Source organism: Plutella xylostella, chromosome 20, assembly GCF_932276165.1.
Source record: "Plutella xylostella chromosome 20, ilPluXylo3.1, whole genome shotgun sequence".
Lineage (NCBI taxonomy): Eukaryota > Metazoa > Arthropoda > Insecta > Lepidoptera > Plutellidae > Plutella > Plutella xylostella.
In genome coordinates this window covers 7,339,020-7,363,187 of record NC_064000.1, presented here as the reverse complement: position 1 = coordinate 7,363,187, position 24,168 = coordinate 7,339,020, and the positions used below count along the sequence as shown (strand labels likewise).

Below are 24,168 nucleotides of genomic sequence, written 5' to 3'. Positions count from 1 at the left end.
ACATTTTGTATGGGGGCACCAAGATGCTATAGACCTGCCCGCATCTCACCTGGTTTATTATGTGTGTTGTGTTATTAAAAAACACTGACAGAAGTTTCATCAACATTAAAACGGGATAGCAGGTGTCCAGGAGCACCTTTCTGACGGATTTTGGGTGAAAAATTTACAATATTTCACGAATATTCCAGTTTGCAGGTGGAGCCGGAACAGGTACAGCTGCATATGATAGTTCATATGAAAGGTATTATTAATACCTAGAAATGCTTTTCAGCAATTTCAGATTAAATGACTTTTGGTGAATATTCAAGGTGAAAACCAAAAAATAAAACTTAGCAGCCCAAGATTAACATTTTGTATGGGGGCACCAAGATGCTATAGACCTGCCCGCATCTCACCTGGTTTATTATGTGTGTTGTGTCATAAGAAAATACTGACAGAAGTTTCAACAACATTGAAACGGGATAGCAGGTGTCCAGGAGCCACTTTCTGACGGATTTTGGGTGAAAAATTGTTAATATTTCACGAATATTCAAGTTTGCAGGTGGAGCCTAAACAGGTACAGCTGCAAATGATAGTTCATATGAAAGGTATTATTAATACCTAGAAACGGTTTTCAGCAATTTCAGATTAAATGACTTTTGGTGACTCTTCAAGGTGAAAACCAAAAAATAAAACTTAGCAGCCCAATATTAACATTTTGTATGGCGGCACCAAGATGCTATAGACCTGCCCGCATCTCACCTAGTTTATTATGTGTGGTGTGTCATTAGAAAACACTGACAGAAGTTTCATCAACATTGAAACGGTATAGCAGGTGTCCAGGAGCCACTTTCTGACGGATTTTGGGTGAAAAATTTACAATATTTCACGAATATTCCAGTTTGCAGGTGGAGCCTGAACAGGTACAGCTGCAAATGATAGTTCATATAAAAGGTATTATTAATACCTAGAAATTGTTTTCAGCAATTTCAGATTAAATGACATTTGGTGAATATTCAAGGTGAAAACCAAAAAATAAAACTTAGCAGCCCAAGATTAACATTTTGTATGGGGGCACCAAGATGCTATAGACCTGCCCGCATCTCGCCTGAATTATTATTAGTGTTGTGTCATTACAAAACACTGACAGAAGTTTCATCAACATTGAAACGGGATAGCAGGTGTCCAGGAGCCACTTTCTGACGGATTTTGGGTGAAAAATTTACAATATTTCACGAATATTCCAGTTTGCAGGTGGAGCCTGAACAGGTACAGCTGCAAATGATAGTTCATATAAAAGGTATAATTAATACCCAGAAATGGTTTTCAGCAATTTCAGATTAAATGACATTTGGTGAATATTCAAGGTGAAAACCAAAAAATAAAACTTAGCAGCCCAAGATTAACATTTTGTATGGGGGCACCAAGATGCTATAGACCTGCCCGCATCTCGCCTGGTTTATTATGTGTGTTGTGTCATTAGAAAATACTGACAGAAGTTTCATCAACATTGAAACGGGATAGCAGGTGTCCAGGAGCCACTTTCTGACGGATTTTGGGTGAAAAATTTACAATATTTCACGAATATTCCAGTTTGCAGGTGGAGCCGGAACAGGTACAGCTGCATATGATAGTTCATATGAAAGGTATTATTAATACCTAGAAATGCTTTTCAGCAATTTCAGATTAAATGACTTTTGGTGAATATTCAAGGTGAAAACCAAAAAATAAAACTTAGCAGCCCAAGATTAACATTTTGTATGGGGGCACCAAGATGCTATAGACCTGCCCGCATCTCATCTGGTTTATTATGTGTGTTGTGTCATAAGAAAATACTGACAGAAGTTTCAACAACATTGAAACGGGATAGCAGGTGTCCAGGAGCCACTTTCTGACGGATTTTGGGTGAAAAATTGTTAATATTTCACGAATATTCAAGTTTGCAGGTGGAGCCTAAACAGGTACAGCTGCAAATGATAGTTCATATGAAAGGTATTATTAATACCTAGAAACGGTTTTCAGCAATTTCAGATTAAATGACTTTTGGTGACTCTTCAAGGTGAAAATCAAAAAATAAAACTTAGCAGCCCAATATTAACATTTTGTATGGCGGCACCAAGATGCTATAGACCTGCCCGCATCTCACCTAGTTTATTATGTGTGGTGTGTCATTAGAAAACACTGACAGAAGTTTCATCAACATTGAAACGGTATAGCAGGTGTCCAGGAGCCACTTTCTGACGGATTTTGGGTGAAAAATTTACAATATTTCACGAATATTCCAGTTTGCAGGTGGAGCCTGAACAGGTACAGCTGCAAATGATAGTTCATATAAAAGGTATTATTAATACCTAGAAATTGTTTTCAGCAATTTCAGATTAAATGACATTTGGTGAATATTCAAGGTGAAAACCAAAAAATAAAACTTAGCAGCCCAAGATTAACATTTTGTATGGGGGCACCAAGATGCTATAGACCTGCCCGCATCTCGCCTGAATTATTATTAGTGTTGTGTCATTAGAAAACACTCACAGAAGTTTCATCAACATTGAAACGGGATAGCAGGTGTCCAGGAGCCACTTTCTGACGGATTTTGGGTGAAAAATTTACAATATTTCACGAATATTCCAGTTTGCAGGTGGAGCCTGAACAGGTACAGCTGCAAATGATAGTTCATATAAATGGTATAATTAATACCTAGAAATGGTTTTCAGCAATTTCAGATTAAATGACATTTGGTGAATATTCAAGGTGAAAACCAAAAAATAAAACTTAGCAGCCCAAGATTAACATTTTGTATGGGGGCACCAAGATGCTATAGACCTGCCCGCATCTCACCAAGTTTATTATGTGTGTTGTGTCATTAGAAAACACTGACAGAAGTTTCATCAACATTGAAACGGTATAGCAGGTGTCCAGGAGCCACTTTCTGACGGATTTTGGGTGAAAAATTTACAATATTTCACGAATATTCCAGTTTGCAGGTGGAGCCTGAACAGGTACAGCTGCAAATGATAGTTCATATAAAAGGTATTATAAATACCTAGAAACGCTTTTCAGCAATTTCAGATTAAATGACATTTGGTGAATATTCAAGGTGAAAACCAAAAAATAAAACTTAGCAGCCCAAGATTAACATTTTGTATGGCGGCACCAAGATGCTATAGACCTGCCCGCATCTCACCTAGTTTATTATGTGTGGTGTGTCATAAGAAAACACTGACAGAAGTTTCATCAACATTGAAACGGGATAGCAGGTGTCCAGGAGCCACTTTCTGACGGATTTTGGGTGAAAAATTTACAATATTTCACGAATATTCCAGTTTGCAGGTGGAGCCTGAACAGGTACAGCTGCAAATGATAGTTCATATGAAAGGTATTATTAATACCTAGAAATAGTTTTCAGCAATTTCAGATTAAATGACTTTTGGTGAATATTCAAGGTGAAAACCAAAAATTAAAACTTAGCAGCCCAATATTAACATTTTGTATGGCGGCACCAAGATGCTATAGACCTGCCCGCATCTCACCTGGTTTATTATGTGTGGTGTGTCATTAGAAAACACTGACAGAAGTTTCATCAACATTGAAACGGTATAGCAGGTGTCCAGGAGCCACTTTCTGACGGATTTTGGGTGAAAAATTTACAATATTTCACGAATATTCCAGTTTGCAGGTGGAGCCGGAACAGGTAAAGCTGCATATGATAGTTCATATGAAAGGTATTATTAATACCTAGAAATGGTTTTCAGCAATTTCAGATTAAATGACTTTTGGTGAATATTCAAGGTGAAAACCAAAAAATAAAACTTAGCAGCCCAAGATTAACGTTTTGTATGGGGGCACCAAGATGCTATAGACCTGCCCGCATCTCATCTGGTTTATTATGTAAGGTGTGTCATTAGAAAACACTGACAGAAGTTTCATCAACATTGAAACGGTATAGCAGGTGTCCAGGAGCCACTTTCTGACGGATTTTGGGTGAAAAATTTACAATATTTCACGAATATTCCAGTTTGCAGGTGGAGCCTGAACAGGTACAGCTGCAAATGATAGTTCATATGAAAGGTATTATTAATACCTAGAAATGGTTTTCAGCAATTTCAGATTAAATGACATTTGGTGAATATTCAAGGTGAAAACCAAAAAATAAAACTTAGCAGCCCAAGATTAACATTTTGTATGGGGGCACCAAGATGCTATAGACCTGCCCGCATCTCGCCTGAATTATTATTAGTGTTGTGTCATTAGAAAACACTGACAGAAGTTTCATCAACATTGCAACGGGATAGCAGGTGTCCAGGAGCCACTTTCTGACGGATTTTGGGTGAAAAATTTACAATATTTCACGAATATTCCAGTTTGCAGGTGGAGCCTGAACAGGTCCAGCTGCAAATGATAGTTCATATGAAAGGTATTATTAATACCTAGAAATGGTTTTCAGCAATTTCAGATTAAATGACTTTTGGTGACTCTTCAAGGTAAAAATCAAAAAATAAAACTTAGCAGCCCAAGATTAACATTTTGTATGGCGGCACCAAGATGCTATAGACCTGCCCGCATCTCACCTAGTTTATTATGTGTGGTGTGTCATAAGAAAACACTGACAGAAGTTTCATCAACATTGAAACGGGATAGCAGGTGTCCAGGAGCCACTTTCTGACGGATTTTGGGTGAAAAATTTACAAATATTTCACGAATATTCCAGTTTGCAGGTGGAGCCTGAACAGGTACAGCTGCAAATGATAGTTCATATGAAAGGTATTATTAATACCTAGAAATGGTTTTCAGCAAATTCAGATTAAATGACTTTTGGTGAATATTCAAGGTGAAAACAAGAAAATAAAACTTAGCAGCCCAAGATTAACATTTTGTATGGGGGCACCAAGATGCTATAGACCTGCCCGCATCTCACCTGGTTTATTATGTGTGGTGTGTCATTAGAAAACACTGACGGAAGTTTCATCAACATTGAAACGGTATAGCAGGTGTCCAGGAGCCACTTTCTGACGGATTTTGAGTGAAAAATTTACAATATTTCACGAATATTCCAGTTTGCAGGTGGAGCCTGAACAGGTACAGCTGCAAATGATAGTTCATATAAAAGGTATTATTAATACCTAGAAATTGTTTTCAGCAATTTCAGATTAAATGACATTTGGTGAATATTCAAGGTGAAAACCAAAAAATAAAACTTAGCAGCCCAAGATTAACATTTTGTATGGGGGCACCAAGATGCTATAGACCTGCCCGCATCTCGCCTGAATTATTATTAGTGTTGTGTCATTAGAAAACACTCACAGAAGTTTCATCAACATTGAAACGGGATAGCAGGTGTCCAGGAGCCACTTTCTGACGGATTTTGGGTGAAAAATTTACAATATTTCACGAATATTCCAGTTTGCAGGTGGAGCCTGAACAGGTACAGCTGCAAATGATAGTTCATATAAAAGGTATAATTAATACCTAGAAATGGTTTTCAGCAATTTCAGATTAAATGACATTTGGTGAATATTCAAGGTGAAAACCAAAAAATAAAACTTAGCAGCCCAAGATTAACATTTTGTATGGGGGCACCAAGATGCTATAGACCTGCCCGCATCTCACCTAGTTTATTATGTGTGTTGTGTCATTAGAAAACACTGACAGAAGTTTCATCAACATTGAAACGGTATAGCAGGTGTCCAGGAGCCACTTTCTGACGGATTTTGGGTGAAAAATTTACAATATTTCACGAATATTCCAGTTTGCAGGTGGAGCCTGAACAGGTACAGCTGCAAATGATAGTTCATATGAAAGGTATTATTAATACCTAGAAATGGTTTTCAGCAATTTCAGATTAAATGACTTTTGGTGAATATTCAAGGTGAAAACCAAAAATTAAAACTTAGCAGCCCAATATTAACATTTTGTATGGCGGCACCAAGATGCTATAGACCTGCCCGCATCTCACCTGGTTTATTATGTGTGGTGTGTCATTAGAAAACACTGACAGAAGTTTCATCAACATTGAAACGGTATAGCAGGTGTCCAGGAGCCACTTTCTGACGGATTTTGGGTGAAAAATTTACAATATTTCACGAATATTCCAGTTTGCAGGTGGAGCCGGAACAGGTACAGCTGCATATGATAGTTCATATGAAAGGTATTATTAATACCTAGAAATGGTTTTCAGCAAATTCAGATTAAATGACTTTTGGTGAATATTCAAGGTGAAAACAAAAAAATAAAACTTAGCAGCCCAAGATTAACATTTTGTATGGGGGCACCAAGATGCTATAGACCTGCCCGCATCTCACCTGGTTTATTATGTGTGGTGTGTCATTAGAAAACACTGACGGAAGTTTCATCAACATTGAAACGGTATAGCAGGTGTCCAGGAGCCACTTTCTGACGGATTTTGAGTGAAAAATTTACAATATTTCACGAATATTCCAGTTTGCAGGTGGAGCCTGAACAGGTACAGCTGCAAATGATAGTTCATATGAAAGGTATTATTAATACCTAGAAACAGTTTTCAGCAATTTCAGATTAAATGACTTTTGGTGACTCTTCAAGGTGAAAATCAAAAAATAAAACTTAGCAGCCCAATATTAACATTTTGTATGGCGGCACCAAGATGCTATAGACCTGCCCGCATCTCACCTGGTTTATTATGTGTGGTGTGTCATTAGAAAACACTGACAGAAGTTTCATCAACATTGAAACGGGATAGCAGGTGTCCAGGAGCCACTTTCTGACGGATTTTGGGTGAAAAATTTACAATATTTCACGAATATTCCAGTTTGCAGGTGGAGCCGGAACAGGTACAGCTGCATATGATAGTTCATATGAAAGGTATTATTAATACATAGAAATGGTTTTCAGCAATTTCAGATTAAATGACTTTTGGTGAATATTCAAGGTGAAAACCAAAAAATAAAACTTAGCAGCCCAAGATTAACATTTTGTATGGGGGCACCAAGATGCTATAGACCTGCCCGCATCTCACCTGGTTTATTATGTGTGTTGTGTCATAAGAAAACACTGACAGAAGTTTCATCAACATTGAAACGGGATAGCAGGTGTACAGGAGCCACTTTCTGACGGATTTTGGGTGAAAAATTGTCAATATTTCACGAATATTCAAGTTTGCAGGTGGAGCCTAAACAGGTACAGCTGCAAATGATAGTTCATATGAAAGGTATTATTAATACCTAGAAACGGTTTTCAGCAATTTCAGATTAAATGACTTTTGGTGAATATTCAAGGTGAAAACCAAAAAATAAAACTTAGCAGCCCAAGATTAACATTTTGTATGGGGGCACCAAGATGCTATAGACCTGCCCGCATCTCACCTGGTTTATTATGTAAGGTGTGTCATTAGAAAACACTGACAGAAGTTTCATCAACATTGAAACGGTATAGCAGGTGTCCAGGAGCCACTTTCTGACGGATAATGGGTGAAAAATTTACAATAATTTAATATACACCTTCTATACCGTTTTAATGTTGATGAAACTTCTGTCAGTGTTTTCTAATGACACAACACATAATATAATAACCAATAATAACATTACCAAGTCATACCCGCACCGTGGCACGCGCGCGTTTGATTTTATAACGGTCATCGTCGAATTTTCGAAAATGTCTAATACCGCTAAGTGTAACAACTGTAATGTTATAATAGATGAATTATTAACATTTGTGCAAAACAAAATTAAGATTGTAGACGATGTCAGCCTCGTACAAGTCTGCAAATCCGGATTCTCGGAAAGTGATATCGAACGTTCCAAAACTATCCTGATTGAATGTATAGCTAACACCTCATATGCCGGTCGTATAAAAATGCGCAGAGGAACTGGAAAAGAACAACGAGACATTGAGGACATTATAAGAGGACTTAAGCAGGTAGAACCTAGTGAACTTCCCATATTTGCTACTCGAAACCTAACTAAGCTACCCCCATATACTTTCGATCACATAGATGTGACCAGCTTACTTAAAGACATTGCCTATCTCAAAGCAGATCTTCAGGACTTACGATGCAAGACATGCCCTACAGAAGAAGTCCAAAAACTACGAAATGAAATGCTAGAATTGATTCGTCAAGAAAAGCCTACCCATAGTAACGTCAATAGTCACAGAGGTGCTAATTTTCTCGATAGTGGACCAGTGGGCCTAGACATGACACTGTACCAGGATACTAATGATGCTCTTCCGGAGCTCGAGTCTACGACGAACGCTGATGCACAGGTCTCGTCTCCTATAAACCCAAGCGGTAAACATATAACGATCAAACACATTTCCGTTCAAGAATGTAATCCAAAACCGCCAACTCCACCAGCACAAACAGGCGCCTCAACTAAACTAGATACAAAATCCTCAACCGAGCCAGATGCCGTTACAAAACCTGCTCAGAAACCCTCACTCACCTTCGCTCAAGTCTCAAAGACACCAAAGAAAAGTTCTGCCGAACAAGAAAAAAATGAGACTAATACCTGGACTGCGGTGACGTATAAGAAAAAACGCCGTAACAATAACATCAGAGGTTCCAGCACTAATGTATCTACTAACAAACTAAAGGCAGCACCGCGTATTGCCTATATTTACCTATCGAATGTAGACAGTTCTATTAAAAACAAGGATATCCATGAATATGCAAAGGATCTCGGCCAGGATATACTTGACGTGGAAAAGCTTAGCGAAGACCACCATGGAAGCGCCTCATCCTACATTCTAAAGGTACGATATGAACAACTATCTAACCTCTTGAAGTCCAGCTTCTGGCCTAGCAATATTATCGTTGGTCGATATTACAACAGTAAACCACTGCAAGTAAAACCACTAACAAAAAATGGCTAACGAAACATTAAATTTAGTATCAATTAACTGTCACGGATTTACTCGGAATACCAACCTGATTACTGAGCTTTGTGACAAAAATGATATTGTTATTTTACAAGAGACATGGCTGCTCGAGACTAATCTACATACGCTTAACACTGTATCCAAAACACACAACAACATAGGGACTACAGCTGTAGACATGTCCGAGGGTATTCTGAAAGGTAGGCCCTACGGAGGCGTTGCAATACTATACAAGAACTCACTGCGTGTACGATCCGTGGACTGCGGAACGCCTCGCCTAGCAGCCATAGAAGTGGCTTTGCCACGAAATAGAAACCTGTTTGTTATCACAGTTTACATGCCTACGGATAAGGCTGATCACTTTCCTGAATTCACTGTTTTATTGGGTAAAATACATGCACTAATTGACGAAAGGAATGCTTCTGACTGTCTGATTGTCGGTGATTTTAACGCGGATCCACGGAAGCCTTTTGGCAGAGAACTGGAGTTGTTTTGTGCCGAATATGACTATAAATACACCGATAGACTGCTATTACCGCCGGACTCGTACACATACGTTAGCGACGCTCACAACACTACATCGTGGCTCGATCATTGTCTGGCTACTGAGCGTACGCACGGAGCGATACGGAGAATTGACATAGACTATAGTGTCTCATGGACAGATCACCGCTCATTACATCTCGAACTAGATATTGATACATTAACATCTTACAACGAAAACCAGCCGAAATGCAACCAATATGCGTGGAAGCCTCGGTCAATGCTCCAAATTAATCATTACTCAGAAATTGTCGAAACCAATTTACATCACTATCTCACACAAATAATTGACGTTTCAAATATGAATGAAAACTCAATCGACAATCTTTGTAGCAACATAATAACAACAATGCAACAGGCTTCTATTCAAGCATTTACAAAAAATACATCTGCAAGCTCGAGGAGGCGAAGAATACCAGGCTGGAATAAACACGTCGCCGATTGTTATGCCGCCTCTAAGCGAGCGTTAAGTCTATGGCACGAATCTGGCCGGCCGGTTAGTGGGGATATCGCGGAGAATCGCAAACAAAAACGCAAAATGTTTAAAAACTCGCTTAAGGACTGTCAAAAAAGAAAAGATCAAATACTCATGGATAAATTAGCGAATGACATGGCATGTAAAAACTTTTCGAGCTTTTGGAATCGCACCAATAGCTTAATCAAGGCCAAGAACGTACTTCCTTCTCACATTAACGGGATTACGGACGATAAAAACATTGCAGAAGAATTTAGTGCCATGTTTACACAGCCCCCACCACCTACCTCACAAAACATGTCAACACATCTACAATCGAACCACTCGATACCTAATGATAAAGACCGTACAGCTATAACCAGTAACACCTTGTGTAAAATAATAAAAGAGATGGCCAGAGGAAAATCACCGGGGCTTGACGGTCTTTCTATTGAGCACATACAAAACAGCGGCATCTATACAATGCAAGCACTTACACTATTATATAACTCCATATTAACCACCTCTCACATTCCTAAGATACTTGCACAAACAGTGGTTACACCAATCCTCAAAAGTGCAAAGAAGGATAAATCGAGCTCCGGCAATTATCGACCTATAGCACTGGCCTCCATCATCGCTCGACTACTAGAAAAGGTATTGCACTCTATGGCTGAGGTATACTTAACTTCCGAGCCAAATCAAATGGGGTTCAAACACAGTCACTCTACTGTAACGTGTGTGTATACGCTAAAACAGATAGCCAGCTACTACAAAAAACGAAAAACCTCAATCTACGCCTGCTTTTTAGATCTTAGCAAGGCTTTCGATCGTGTAGCACATGAACAGCTATGGAATAAAATTGAAAATCGAGGCGCTCCTACCGCCATTGTAAAGGTGCTAAGCGCCTGGTATAAAGCACAGAGAAACGTTGTGCGATGGAATGGTGTACTGTCGGAGCCAGTGGGATTGAGCTGCGGCGTGAGACAGGGTGGTAGCATGTCCCCGGTCCTGTTCAACCTGTACATGGACGATCTGAACAAGCAGCTCACACAGACCCAAGTCGGATGCTCCATGCACGGGACCATGGTAAACAATATCTGTTACGCGGACGACATGGTCCTGCTGGCCCCCTCCATCTCCGCGATGCGCGAGCTTCTGTCGGTGTGTGAGAAGTATGCAGGCGATCACAATATGCAGTACAACGCGGACAAATCGGAGTATATGATCTTCCAGTCAGAGAACACACCTACAACTGATCTCCCATTAATACTGAAAGGAGAAACATTACGGCGGGCTGAAGAAGTGAAATATCTAGGCCACATTATTAATTCTAGACTTTCAGATGATGCCGACATTGAACGCCAACGAAGAGCCGTGACGGTGCGTGCTAACATGCTGGCGCGGCGCTTCCAGCGCTGCAGCGGGGAGGTGAAGCGCCAGCTGTTCCTCACGTACTGCACCAGCGTGTACACGGTGGAGCTGTGGAGCTCGCACACGGTGGAGGCGATGCGGCGCATGCGCGTGCAGTACAACCACGCGTGGCGCGCGCTGTTCCGCCTGCCGTACCACTGCAGCGCCAGCGGCATGTTCGCGGCGGGGCGCGCGCCGGGCTGGGCCGCGCTGCTGCGCCGGCGCTCTGCGTCCACGCGCGCCGTCATCTTCGCGTCCGACAACCCCATACTGTGCGCGGTCCGGCAGTGGCCGGAGAGCCCACTACACGATACATGGAGGAAATATCATGTGTCATTCCTTTGATAGCTTGTGTCCGAGTGCTTGTTTTTAATTAAATTTTATTTTTATTGTATTATTATTATTATTAATCTTTAGTGTGTGAATTATTTGTAATATTATTTTTTGTGATGTGCATTTTTTATTGGACCTATGGTCTGGAAATAAAGATAATTTTTATTTATTTATTTATAATAAACCAGGTGAGATGCGGGCAGGTCTATAGTATCTTGGTGCCCCCATACAAAATATTAATCTTGGACTTCTAAGTTTTATTTTTTGGTTTTCACCTTGAATATTCACCAAAAGTCATTTAATCTGAAATTGCTGAAAACCATTTCTAGGTATTAATAATACCTTTCATATGAACTATCATTTGCAGCTGTACCTGTTCAGGCTCCACCTGCAAACTGGAATATTCGTGAAATATTGTAAATTTTTCACCCAAAATCCGTCAGAAAGTGGCTCCTGGACACCTGCTATACCGTTTCAATGTTGATGAAACTTCTGTCAGTGTTTTCTTATGACACAACACACATAATAAACCAGGTGAGATGCGGGCAGGTCTATAGCATCTTGGTGCCCCCATACAAAATGTTAATCTTGGGCTGCTAAGTTTTATTTTTTGGTTTTCACCTTGAATATTCACCAAAAGTCATTTAATCTGAAATTGCTGAAAACCATTTCTAGGTATTAATAATACCTTTCACATGAACTATAATTTCCAGCTGAATCTCTTCAGGTTCCACCTGCAAACTTGAATATTCGTGAAATATTGTCAATTTTTCACCCAAAATCTGTCAGAAAGTGGCTCCTAGACACCTGCTATACCGTTTCAATGTTGATGAAACTTCTGTCAAAGTTTTCTTATGACACAACACACATAATAAACCAGGTGAGATGCGGGCAGGTCTATAGCATCTTGGTGCAGCCATACAAAATGTTAATCTTGGGCTGCTAAGTTTTATTTTTTGGTTTTCACCTTGAAGAGTCACCAAAAGTCATTTAATCTGAAATTGCTGAAAATTGTTTCTAGGTATTAATAATACCTTTCATATGAACTATCATTTGCAGCTGTACCTGTTTAGGCTCTACCTGCAAACTTGAATATTCGTGAAATATTGTAAATTTTTCACCCAAAATCCGTCAGAAAGTGGCTCCTGGACACCTGCTATCCCGTTTCAATGTTGATGAAACTTCTGTCAGTGTTTTCTAATGACACAACACACATTATAAACCAGGTGAGATGCGGGCAGGTCTATAGCATCTTGGTGCCCCCATACAAAATGTTAATCTTGGGCTGCTAAGTTTTATTTTTTGATTTTCACCTTGAAGAGTCACCAAAAGTCATTTAATCTGAAATTGCTGAAAACCATTTCTACGTATTAATAATACCTTTCATATGAACTATCATTTGCAGCTGTACCTGTTTAGGCTCCACCTGCAAACTTGAATATTCGTGAAATATTGTAAATTTTTCACCCAAAATCCGTCAGAAAGTGGCTCCTGGACACCTGCTATCCCGTTTCAATGTTGATGAAACTTCTGTCAGTGTTTTCTAATGACAAAACACATATAATAAACCAGGTGAGATGCGGGCAGGTCTATAGCATCTTGGTGCCCCCATACAAAATGTTAATCTTGGGCTGCTAAGTTTTATTTTTTGGTTTTCACCTTGAATATTCACCAAAAGTCATTTAATCTGAAATTGCTGAAAATCGTTTCTAGGTATTAATAATACCTTTCATATGAACTATCATTTGCAGCTGAATCTCTTCAGGTTCCACCTGCAAACTTGAATATTCGTGAAATATTGACAATTTTTCACCCAAAATCCGTCAGAAAGTGGCTCCTGGACACCTGCTATCCCGTTTCAATGTTTATGAAACTTCTGTCAGTGTTTTCTTATGACACAACACACATAATGAACCAGGTTAGATGCGGGCAGGTCTATAGCATCTTGGTGCCCCCATACAAAATATCCATTAACCAACAAGAGCGTTAGTAAGTAAACGTCGTATTTTTTTGAACTTATTAATTTTAGAACATATTTTAGTGTTTATATAAATACCTAACATTATTATTCCAATGATTTTGGGGCTTTTTACGTGTTTTAATTGATAAAGTATGCAATGACTGAAGTGACCATCTTAATTTGGTCGGGTATTCAAAGGCTGCTAACTTTAGGCTGCTAACTTCACGCAGGTGTTTTTTTTTTGTATTTTGGCTTTGAGTTTTTCTCCCACAAATATTAAACTAAATAAATCCGTACCCACCAGCGCTATGATGCGTGGACCAATGAATTTGATTGGTGGACATGAAACGCACCCATAGCAACGTAGCATAACATATTTTCTGTGGAAAATGGTGGAAAAGCCCCCTTAAGGTAAGCGTCTACTTATCGGTATCCTACGTATCGGACCAAACGGATTGTCATAAATGTATGGAGAAACGGAGTCGGCAATGCGGATGAAGTGGACGCATTTGTGTGAATTTCTATACAAAGAATACTGAATGCCATGCGTCCGTTGCGTACTATGCCGAAAGCTGGTGTACGAACGACTAGTGGTGACTACACTCATGGGGAATGAAAAAGTTCCAATCAGAAAAACATCAAATTGCCTACTCCTAAACAGAAAAAAACTCACTTAATGACGCATTCTGCAATATTTAAAGTATATTTAACGGTGCATAAGAATACTATCTACCAACTAAAAACGTAATAATTTGTTCAAATATCCTATTCAATGTTTTTAAAAATGCGGCAATTTGGTGTCTGCATTTTGAAAGTGGAACTGTTTCTTTGCCCGTGAGTGTATGACTAAAACACGGCCCGTGGGTGCTAGCAGGTCTATATGATGTAACTCTATTTGTCCACTGTTCAACAAGCGTAAGCGGTTAAAACCGGTTTTCACATCAATGTTCGTTGCAAGTTCTTCTCTTCAATACTGTAAATGAAGTATTGCGCTTGCACATCATGTGCGTCGCTAATTTACATAAGTAATACTTAAACAACTAATATACATATTTAGAAATACTTAGGTAATTATTTTCTTAGCCTACGACTGACTTTGCTAGGCTTCTCAATATTTTAAGTATCTTAAAATACCGTAAACTTGTTCAGGAGTGGAGACCGCGTCTAGGCAATCGTAGTGTAGGTCGCCCTCCAACTACATAGATGGGGTGACAACTTGCGAAAGGTGGCTGGTAATGATTGGGTGCGGAAGGCATCCACTGGCGTATCTTGAGATAGGCCTACAGAGGACTGCTACAGGTTGATGATGAAAATACCGTAACCGGATATAAAATAGTGCAGGATAAAGATGCATAGCAGAACCTTTATGTAGGTATATTGCTTAATAGCTTAACCTGTTTTAAAACACTCCGATGATGGCAAACACCTATGTTATGAGTTTCACAAACACAAAATTCTTACCATCAAACAATGGAAAAAATGCACCAACACTCAATACTATGTCACGTGCAGTAACACTGTTTTTATTAATGCTTCAGTAACTTCACAACAAATGATAATGCAAACCATGGCACACAACTAAACACACATATTGAAACATCAAAACTTTCTACTAGAACTTTCAAACAGAATATTTTTCAGGCCAAAAACTAAAACGAAAAAAATATCAAGAAAATTGGAAAATAGTTTCCACTCAGACGTTTCCGTGAAGACTGAACTAACTATAATGAAATAAGTAGTATCTTCGTCCTACAAAATGACCTTCAGACTGTCATAAATGTATGAATACAGCTGTTATGTTAAACACTGTACAGGGGGACGCAAAAAAAGTATTGTGTCCTGAAAGAGGATCACTTGGTTCGTAATTTTGAACCACCGATGCATTGGTCTACAATTTGGGGAAATTCTCGACATAAATATTATGTATATTAATGTAAATTAAGCTTGTATGATACGATATAAAAATTTGAGGTTCATCATCACACACACACACACTCACGCCTTGTACTAATGTACTCCCTTGCGGGGTAGGCAGAGGTGCATTGCTGCACCCACTTTTCGCCAGAGTGATATGTTAGTCCCAATGTAATAGGGGGCGGGCCTATTGCCATTTTACGGGCACATCCAAGACCCGAGAACAAATATCTGTGTTTAAACAAATATCTGCCCCAGCCGGGAATCGAACCCGGGACCTTCGGCTCAGTATTCAGGGTCACTAACCACTACGCCATTCGATCGTCATCAGCCTGTAATATTCCACTGCTGGACACAGACTTCTAACAAAAGCGCTACAACACTTTGTCCTTGGCCTTCCTCATCCAGCCACTACCAGCTACGTTGTCTAACCATTTTCCATACTTCACTTGCCTGTTCGTGGTCTTCACTCGAATTTTCTTAACACCCTGTATACCGATACGTTGGTGTATTTATGTTAATGACTATGGTTATTTAGTCGTGGGTTGTACACTTGAGATTCTTTAAGATTGTTTTTCTTGACGTGTATGGAGACTCAGGCGAATACATTAACACATTAACACTAGTGTCCACGTTGTTCATTAGGCATAAATAATATGTATACTTTTAGGTACTTGTTTAATTGTTTATTTTTATTTCATTAATAACACCCATACCCCATACCTCACAATCATAAACTACATATTTTAGCTAGTCTAACTAAGGGTAAAAGGGTGTAACAGAGCACACAGCGTATTTAAATAAGTACATGAAAACAACCTTGACCAAAAATCATCTTCAAACAGGGCACAAATACATAATAGTTACATCGAAAAGTGATAACCAAATGGACCTTGCTTATGAATATTCATTGTAAAGCAAAAAAGGTGTAATCAAACACAAAAGTGATTCAGAAACGAGCCTTGAGACCTTCCGTGCTACGCTCAGTACACACGTGAACTAAAGTGCTAATTAATAAATACATGAAACCGGTATTGTTAATGAAATTAGGTTTTAATATCTTTTTGTACTGGTTAAATATGCATTACTAATGCTTTTTATAAGTGGCCTGCACTGTGTGGGATTGAAAATAGGTATTAAACACCTATTCATTATTAATTTCAGTAAATTTTCATCCTAAGTATTCAATTCGTATCATAACTGTAAACTATTTTCCTTTTTGAAAAAATCGAGATTTCAACAACATTAAATTATGTTACATCATAATGGTAGCATAACTTATAAACCTGAATTGCCCCCTTGGCATTCCGAAAGGAGCCACCGATAATTGATAAATGTAGCTCTCATACATAACCTCTTTAAAACACTATTATTAACTCAGTCGAAAAATTTGAACAATGTGTATTGTTTTCCTTAGCCTACATGCTACAACATGCTCCAAGATCAGTTCAAGGCCAATGATTCTTGAAGAATGTTATAGTGGGCAGATGATTGTACTTTTTAATTGGAGTATTCTGTTTTTATTTTATACTAGCTGTTCCCGCGCGCTTTGCTTCACCTTAAAAAGTTTTCCCGTAAGAATTTCGGGATAAAAAGTAGCCTATGTTCTTTCCCAGGGTCTAGACCGTATGTATACCAAATTTCATTCAAATCCGTTCTGTAGTTTTGGAGTGAAAGAGTAACAGACAGACAGACAGACAGAGAGACAGACACAGTTTCTTTCGTATTTATAATATTAGTTAGGATAGGTAGGTACATAGGTACTTCATACCTGCCTATAAGTACTCTGAATTTAATAACAAAGGGATCATTAAAGAATCGTTTTCATGTAAGTAAACACCAAAGGATGGAAAAAAGTACAGAACAGTACAACTTTAAAAGTTTGTTATTGAGTTTGTATTTTTCTGATTAGATTCATAAAATTTATTCAAAAAATAGCGGTCCAAATACAATACCCTGGGGCGTCCATTAAGATATTCCAGCGCGGGGGCGAGACAATACCTATCTTGAGTTGCTCAGTGGTCCAGTGGAGCCTTTTTAAGGTGTTGATGACGATATTGCAAAACTGTTCAGCCCACTGGCATTGACCTGGACAATTGGACGGAGTCCCAAATGTGAACAATTGTGTCGAAAGCTTTAGCCGAAAGAATATTTGATTTGTATCGTTAATTCGACTGCATGAAATCGTTTTGATTAATAAGCTTTGTTCGTTTTTGGTGGGTTTAGTATTTTAATTAAACGTTTCCTATAAGTATTTCAATTATATATGTAGGTAGTGGTTGTAAATAGTAGGAGTGTAGTTTATGACTGTCGATTTTTTATACCTTAGATATTAGATAGATTGCGCTACATACCTAAATAGTATAGAAAATACAATTAAATTAATATTGAAACCAGTCAAAATAAGCTATGTATATGGTCATTACATGAAGTAAACCCCCATAGGGTAATAGTGAACGTAGTTTATTATTTCTATAAAAGGGAAGAAAGAAATAACCTAGTCAAGTACCTAGTAGTTATAGATTTCAATTATCATAGACGAGAACACAAACAGTCGTCGTAGAACAACAAAAAATAGAAGAAGACAATGCATTGAAATGTTCATACGTCGATGTTATCTCTCACGAAGTCATCACGGAAAGCCATTTCAAGTTACAGGTAATTTATCAAAGTTAGAACAATAATTGTAATGACAAATTTAATACGCATAGCACTTTGAACTGAACCGATTTTTATCAATAATGGAAAAGAACTTGCTATATGGTACCTACGTACCTAACTAGGTTTTCAATAATTATTATGATTAATATAAACTATTGCTAATTATAAATTAAAAAAGCTTAGGGTTCAGCTAAGAACTAGTGCAGTTTTCATAAATCAGCAAAAACATACTTACTGAAAAATTGCGTTTTGCAACATTTGCGTTATATCAGTTAATTAGTAATAATGGCAACAGCTTAAAAACAATACAGGTTTTAGGTCTCGATATCATTAATTCTACTTTGTTGATGTCAGATATTATCACAGTTGTCCAATTTTTTGTCAGCGGTTCTAACAATGTCTCAAGTATGTTGTTGATGAACTCGTCCAATTGTCTATGCTTACAGATACCTAGTTGTTTTTTTGTCACAATCGTTTTTTACCTTACGGATTAACAGTTAAATTCCAGATTTAAACTTATGTCTTCCATAAATGACCCATTCGGGCTACTAAATTAATTAATATTGTGTAAGTAAGTAAATTTGTATTTGTGTTCTAATAGCTTTTAAGCACCACCGATCAATTAACAAGATTTATATCGATCTATATCAGCATTATAGTTCACTTTAGTTTAATAATCTCATATTGCACTGGCATTAATGCCGTCGTGGTCAGTGTGACCTTCATTGATACAGATTCTGTTTATAGAATTTGTGACGTTTACTTCAAGTGTTTTTTTGTAAACTTTTGCCGGTTTCGTACCTGCTAAGAAGTTAATCTTTTTATATATCCTGTTGACTTTTTGATAAGATTACTTGATAGCTTTGATTTTGTTTTAAAGGTATCTTTCTATGGGTAGGTACCTATACTAATGGGTAGGTACCTATACTAATTAAATGTAATTATTATAATGGTTTGTTGCTATTACATAATATTTCACATAGAGTAACAAAGTTTTATAGTAGTTAGTCCATGTCATGTTATTGTTTAAGTCGTATTAATCTTTAGGTCTTCTGAATTAGTAGATTAGATACATAATATAATTATGAGTGTTACAAAAAGGTATTGCGAAACCGAAAGAGAGAGAGAGTTAGGTGTGATAAACAACCTTTGGTCTAGAAATTTGGGAAATTCTAAAGGGCGTAGATTTTTATATGACGAATTTCCAAGGGTTTAAAAACCCAAAAGTTGTTTAAAATCACCCACTTTCAACATGCTATACCACTTTCGGAACACCCTGCGGCCGCAATACGGGACCATTATCGACGTCGATAAACTTGTTTAATGTGCGTTCGACCAATTTATGCCAAATCGCGATATACTGAAGTTTATCTACTTCGATAATGGAATCTGTGCAGCGGCAGCTGATTCCTCACTATAACACACAAACATTCGGTGAATTAGCTCCGTCCCCTTTCTGTTACATGACGGTTAAATGATAAATTAGTGTGTTATTGGCGACAGTGACGGTGAAATCGATTAATATGTGATCAACATCATCGATTTTCTTACCAAATCTTTTCACGTGTACGTCTCTATTAAAGGACACGGATTTCGGTTCCTTAGCTTGTACTTCTTTCGATTCGGTATCGGTTTTAGTTTCGTCTTTGGCTACGTTATCGCCATCTTGTTTTGTCTTGTCTTTGACTTCATCTGACATTAGTGATGACATCTGGGTACAGGGTACCTCGTCTATATTGCTCTATGCATCTGGTTCGAGTCATTGACCGTTTTCTGTAAGTTTCATCGGATTGTTATCTGTAAAGATTGTGTTGTTTGTTTTATGAAATATGGGCTCTACAGTTTTATCTGTTTCTTTAAATTCAATTGTTTTTGCATCGACTTGAAAAATATTTATATTTTCTTTGTTTAACTTAGTGCTTACATTATTTATATATGAATTATTATTTTCAATGTAATTTACCTCCGTATATTGTTCTTCAACATCGTCAGCTGGCTGGTAGTGAGGCGGTCGTCATCATAATGTTGTGTTTCCAGAAACACGCATTGTTTAATCTGTAACAATCACAAAACCAGACATTAATAAAGTTATAAGATATAAAAAAAGTTATTTATAATTTGGTATATATTTCCTCATAATTATGAATTTATACTCCGCGTGGGAAATATTTATGTAAGATAGCTGTTCCCGCAAGCTTCCCTTCGCTTTAATAAGTTTTCCCGCGGGAATTTCGGGATTAAAGTAGCATTTGTTCTTTCTCAGGGTCTAGACTATGTGTAATGTACATACCAAATTTCATTCAAATCTGTTCAGTAGTTTTTGCGTGAAAGAATAACAGACAGTTAGGATTTAATTAAGTAACTTCATTATTTACTAGTTAATGAATACTTATAGGTATTATTATAATAGACTAGTAAATAGCAATGGTTTTATTGATTTTATTTTCAATACAATTCTACGTGATCACGAGCACTAAATTAACCAGGTATACAGTATACAGTCAACTTGCAACACGCTTAATCAGTAGTCACCAACATAATTACGCAATTTTATAAGTACCAACTTAACTTTCAATAAACATAAACTTTAAAAATATAACCTATTTTAAGTATAAACACAAGGTCTTACTGCCTACCCAGATTGTGCAAAACGGTGAGCGTCTACCTATCGGTATCATATTTATCGGAGCAAACGGATTTTCATAAATGCAAGGAGAAACGACGGCGGCGTCGGCTATACCGATGAAGTGGACGCACTTGTGTGAATTTCTATACAAAAATACTGAATACGATGCGTCCGTTGCGTACGATGCAGGTTGACGCTTACCTTAAATCTCGTATACAGTGTGTTAGGGAACGGACTTTCGATATTTTACTTACGTGTTCTACGTTAAATTTTATCGACAAAAACCCCCAAAGGGGGGTCGCACCCCTCTGAAATAGGAGCCATTTTAAATTTGTTTTTTCTTATTGTTAAGGGTTCATTGCGACTGTTTTTTTTTTAAATTATTTTATGTGCTCCACGTACATAAATGTGACCTTATTTTAAAGCTTATAAAATTTGTATTTTGTGACATCGCACCGTTTCGACACAACCTGTTGGCAGTCGAGACGATGTATCACCGTCTGTTGCAATCACATCTTGATGTTACCAACGATTCATTCATAATCATAATTCTACAATGAACAGGAAGCTACTTATAAACTGCGTTTGTTAATACATATAGTATATTTAAACTATACAGAAAATTTATTAAAATTATAATCAGCGAGATTCGGAACATATAGCCCTTCGGCCACAAGTCTGCTAAATTTCATACATAAATAAACTATTAAATAAATAAATATGTGGGGACATCTCACACACGTCCGACCCTAAACTATGCAGAACCTGTGATATGGGGTCGGACAGCTGATATGTCTACACAAATACACACTTTACAAAACTAGACACAAGGCAAACACAAATGCTCATCGCACAGATGTTTGTACTGGACGGGATTCGAACCCGCGGCCCCAAGCTTCGGAAACAGCTTCACTACCGCCTAAGCTACTGTCAATAGCAATGCAATTCCTTCGCTGACAAAATATAAAAGTATTAATATAAATATTATGTAAGTTATATTATTATTTGGTTATTGTTGGAACACCGCCCTCTAATTTGTCACTTTGTTTCCGCTATATATAAGGTTCCCTGTAAGAGATCGCTCTCAGCGATAAGGCCGCCTATTGTACATTAGTTCTAGTCTATAAGTATGTTTTTTGTGTGTCCAGTTTATTTGGTGTTCAATAAAGCAATATTCTATTCTATTCTATCCTAAAATACGAAGTCACATCATTATGGACTTACAGTCTGCAATAAATGATTTAATAATTATTCACTATACATAGTATACATACCTACCGAGTGTGCCCATGTAAATAAGTAGGTATGTAAAGTAGTTTTTAATTGAATCACACACCCGATAGATACGTATCATTATTGCAAATAAATATAAAGTGTTTCAACTTTTACGTCCTCTTTAACTAGATTTTATAATTGCTCAAGTTATTAAATAAGTATATTTCGAACACAACTCTCCCAATTCTAATTTTACCTTCTTACGTAATTTTGTACATTTTTTTTGTATAGTATTTATTATGTGATGTAATTTTCTAATTTTGTACATTACATTGCTACTGGTATACTAATAAAGAGCTGAAATCAAAGGAATATGTACAAAGGTTCCACTCGAGAGAGCCACGTACAGGAACTTCGCCCCCTCTCAGAATAGAATAGAATAGACTGCTACTAATGTATATAGGTATATATAGATCAAGCTTTGAGGTCTAGCCTCCCCTAGTGACGTTTCAACTGTACATTACCTAATTACCTATAGGTACACCATAGACGTTACCAAACCCACCCAAATTTTTAAAGAAATGTCCCATCCGAAACTCTAATCCGGGACCATCGGTGTAGCAGATTTTCTAACCACCCATCCGGTCGTCTTCTTACATAATCGTTTTATTTAATCGCCATGATGCAACATGTTATTAAGTGTAGATTTGTGCTTCCAACTTATATATATTATATTTAATCGTTTCCATTATCCAGTCTTTGTATTATTGAGGAGTTAACCGTTTAATCATTGTAGTCCAGGCGTCGCCGACGAGCGATGAAAAAGTTAAAGTGACAATAGTACCTAATTAATCCTAAACGGAAATGTCTGCAATATAGAAGTACTTATGTATTTAAAATAGACCTATTTGGTGTCGGTTTTTTAAGTGTTTTTTTTTTGTAGTGGCTTATTATCGTTATGACAGGACAGAAGACAGATTATTATAAAATATGGCTAAGAACACCCACAGAACACCCAACAAAAACCAACTAAAAATCGATTCAGTCGTTTTGGAGCTAAGCTACTACAGACAGACACACAGATACACAGACACGTTTAACTTATAAGACGCTGTTTTTCGTCAGAAGTTCAAAACCACCAGGTAAAATTTAATTTGCCGATTTTCAGACAAAACCACTAATTTATTGAACACATCTCCCGGCCTACTGAGTGGGCGGGTGTAGGTAAGCACATTGCCAAACGCGACGTAGGACGGACCCTCAAGGCGTTGACCTCTGGCGGTGATGCAAATAACCCAATAAGTATTATTGTATTATTTACATTTTAAGCACATAAGTAGGACTTTGGCAGTTTCTTTACTAACATTTTATAGTGGACAGTAGCTTTTTCGCGCGAGCTATTAATTGCGGACTTTCTGGTAATTCGGGATAAAAAACTCTCTCAAGGATAATGTGGCTTTATCATGGAAAAAGATGTTTGGGTTCAGTAGTTTCAGAGCCTATTCAATATAAATCTCTCGTCTTTACGAGATTGCTACATGCTGTAGTGTAGATTTAACAGATTTTATGTTTTTCAACAATTTCAAACACGCATGATTAGAAAGTAGTGACACAAATTGACACAATTTCTCGTACGGGTTGTTGATGAACAGGATAAAGTCTAGCCCTTTTCTACCTTCCAGCCAGTACCTAGGTAATCTAGGTATTTTTAAAAACCTGGAGAAAATATTGCTAAAAATGTCACTTCGACCAACCACACATATCTCTTCCATTCCATAGTGATGTACTATGGTTGCAATTAAAAAATATATCGATAGCCCATGCTAGGCTATAGACGATGACCATTCATCGTACCTTGTCCTTTAAGCACTGACATTTACAAAGTAAAATGCCCCTAAACTTACTGTTTTAAGACTCATAGTCCAGTGCTGGCTGGTATATTAAGGGGACGGTTTAAACTGAATGGAGTAGCTCGTTATTCAAGATAAGAGCAACGCATAATTTTACTAAAACTATTTTAAATGTGCGAGCTTTATAAAAAAACGTAGCGCGCCTGTACTGACGGGCAGATAAGGGCGAGTAATATACAGGGTGTAAATAACATGCGTTCGAAAATTTACTGGTCAAACTGAACAACTTTTCCCCAAGAAGTTTTTTTTCTACGTAAGAAACCTCAAAGTATGAATATTTGCACATAATGACGGCGAGACGATAGGCAGG

At 37.7% G+C, this 24,168-nt stretch overlaps 1 protein-coding gene across 3 annotated transcripts in view; it reads right to left on the bottom strand.

Moving 5' to 3' along the window:
- Window positions 1-24,168, bottom strand: part of LOC105392188 — a 67,539-nt gene that overhangs the window by 15,860 nt on the left and 27,511 nt on the right. For 2 of the 3 annotated variants that reach the window (XM_038109885.2, XM_038109887.2), the window contains exons 2-3: window positions 20,071-20,162; window positions 19,659-19,904 (exon numbers count right to left, since the gene is read on the bottom strand). In XM_038109885.2, the coding sequence (XP_037965813.2) occupies window positions 19,659-19,818 (160 nt within the window). In that variant the 5' untranslated portion in view covers window positions 19,819-19,904; window positions 20,071-20,162. The remainder of the gene's footprint in view (window positions 1-19,658; window positions 19,905-20,070; window positions 20,163-24,168) is intronic. The other variant, XM_038109886.2, reaches the window with a different exon arrangement.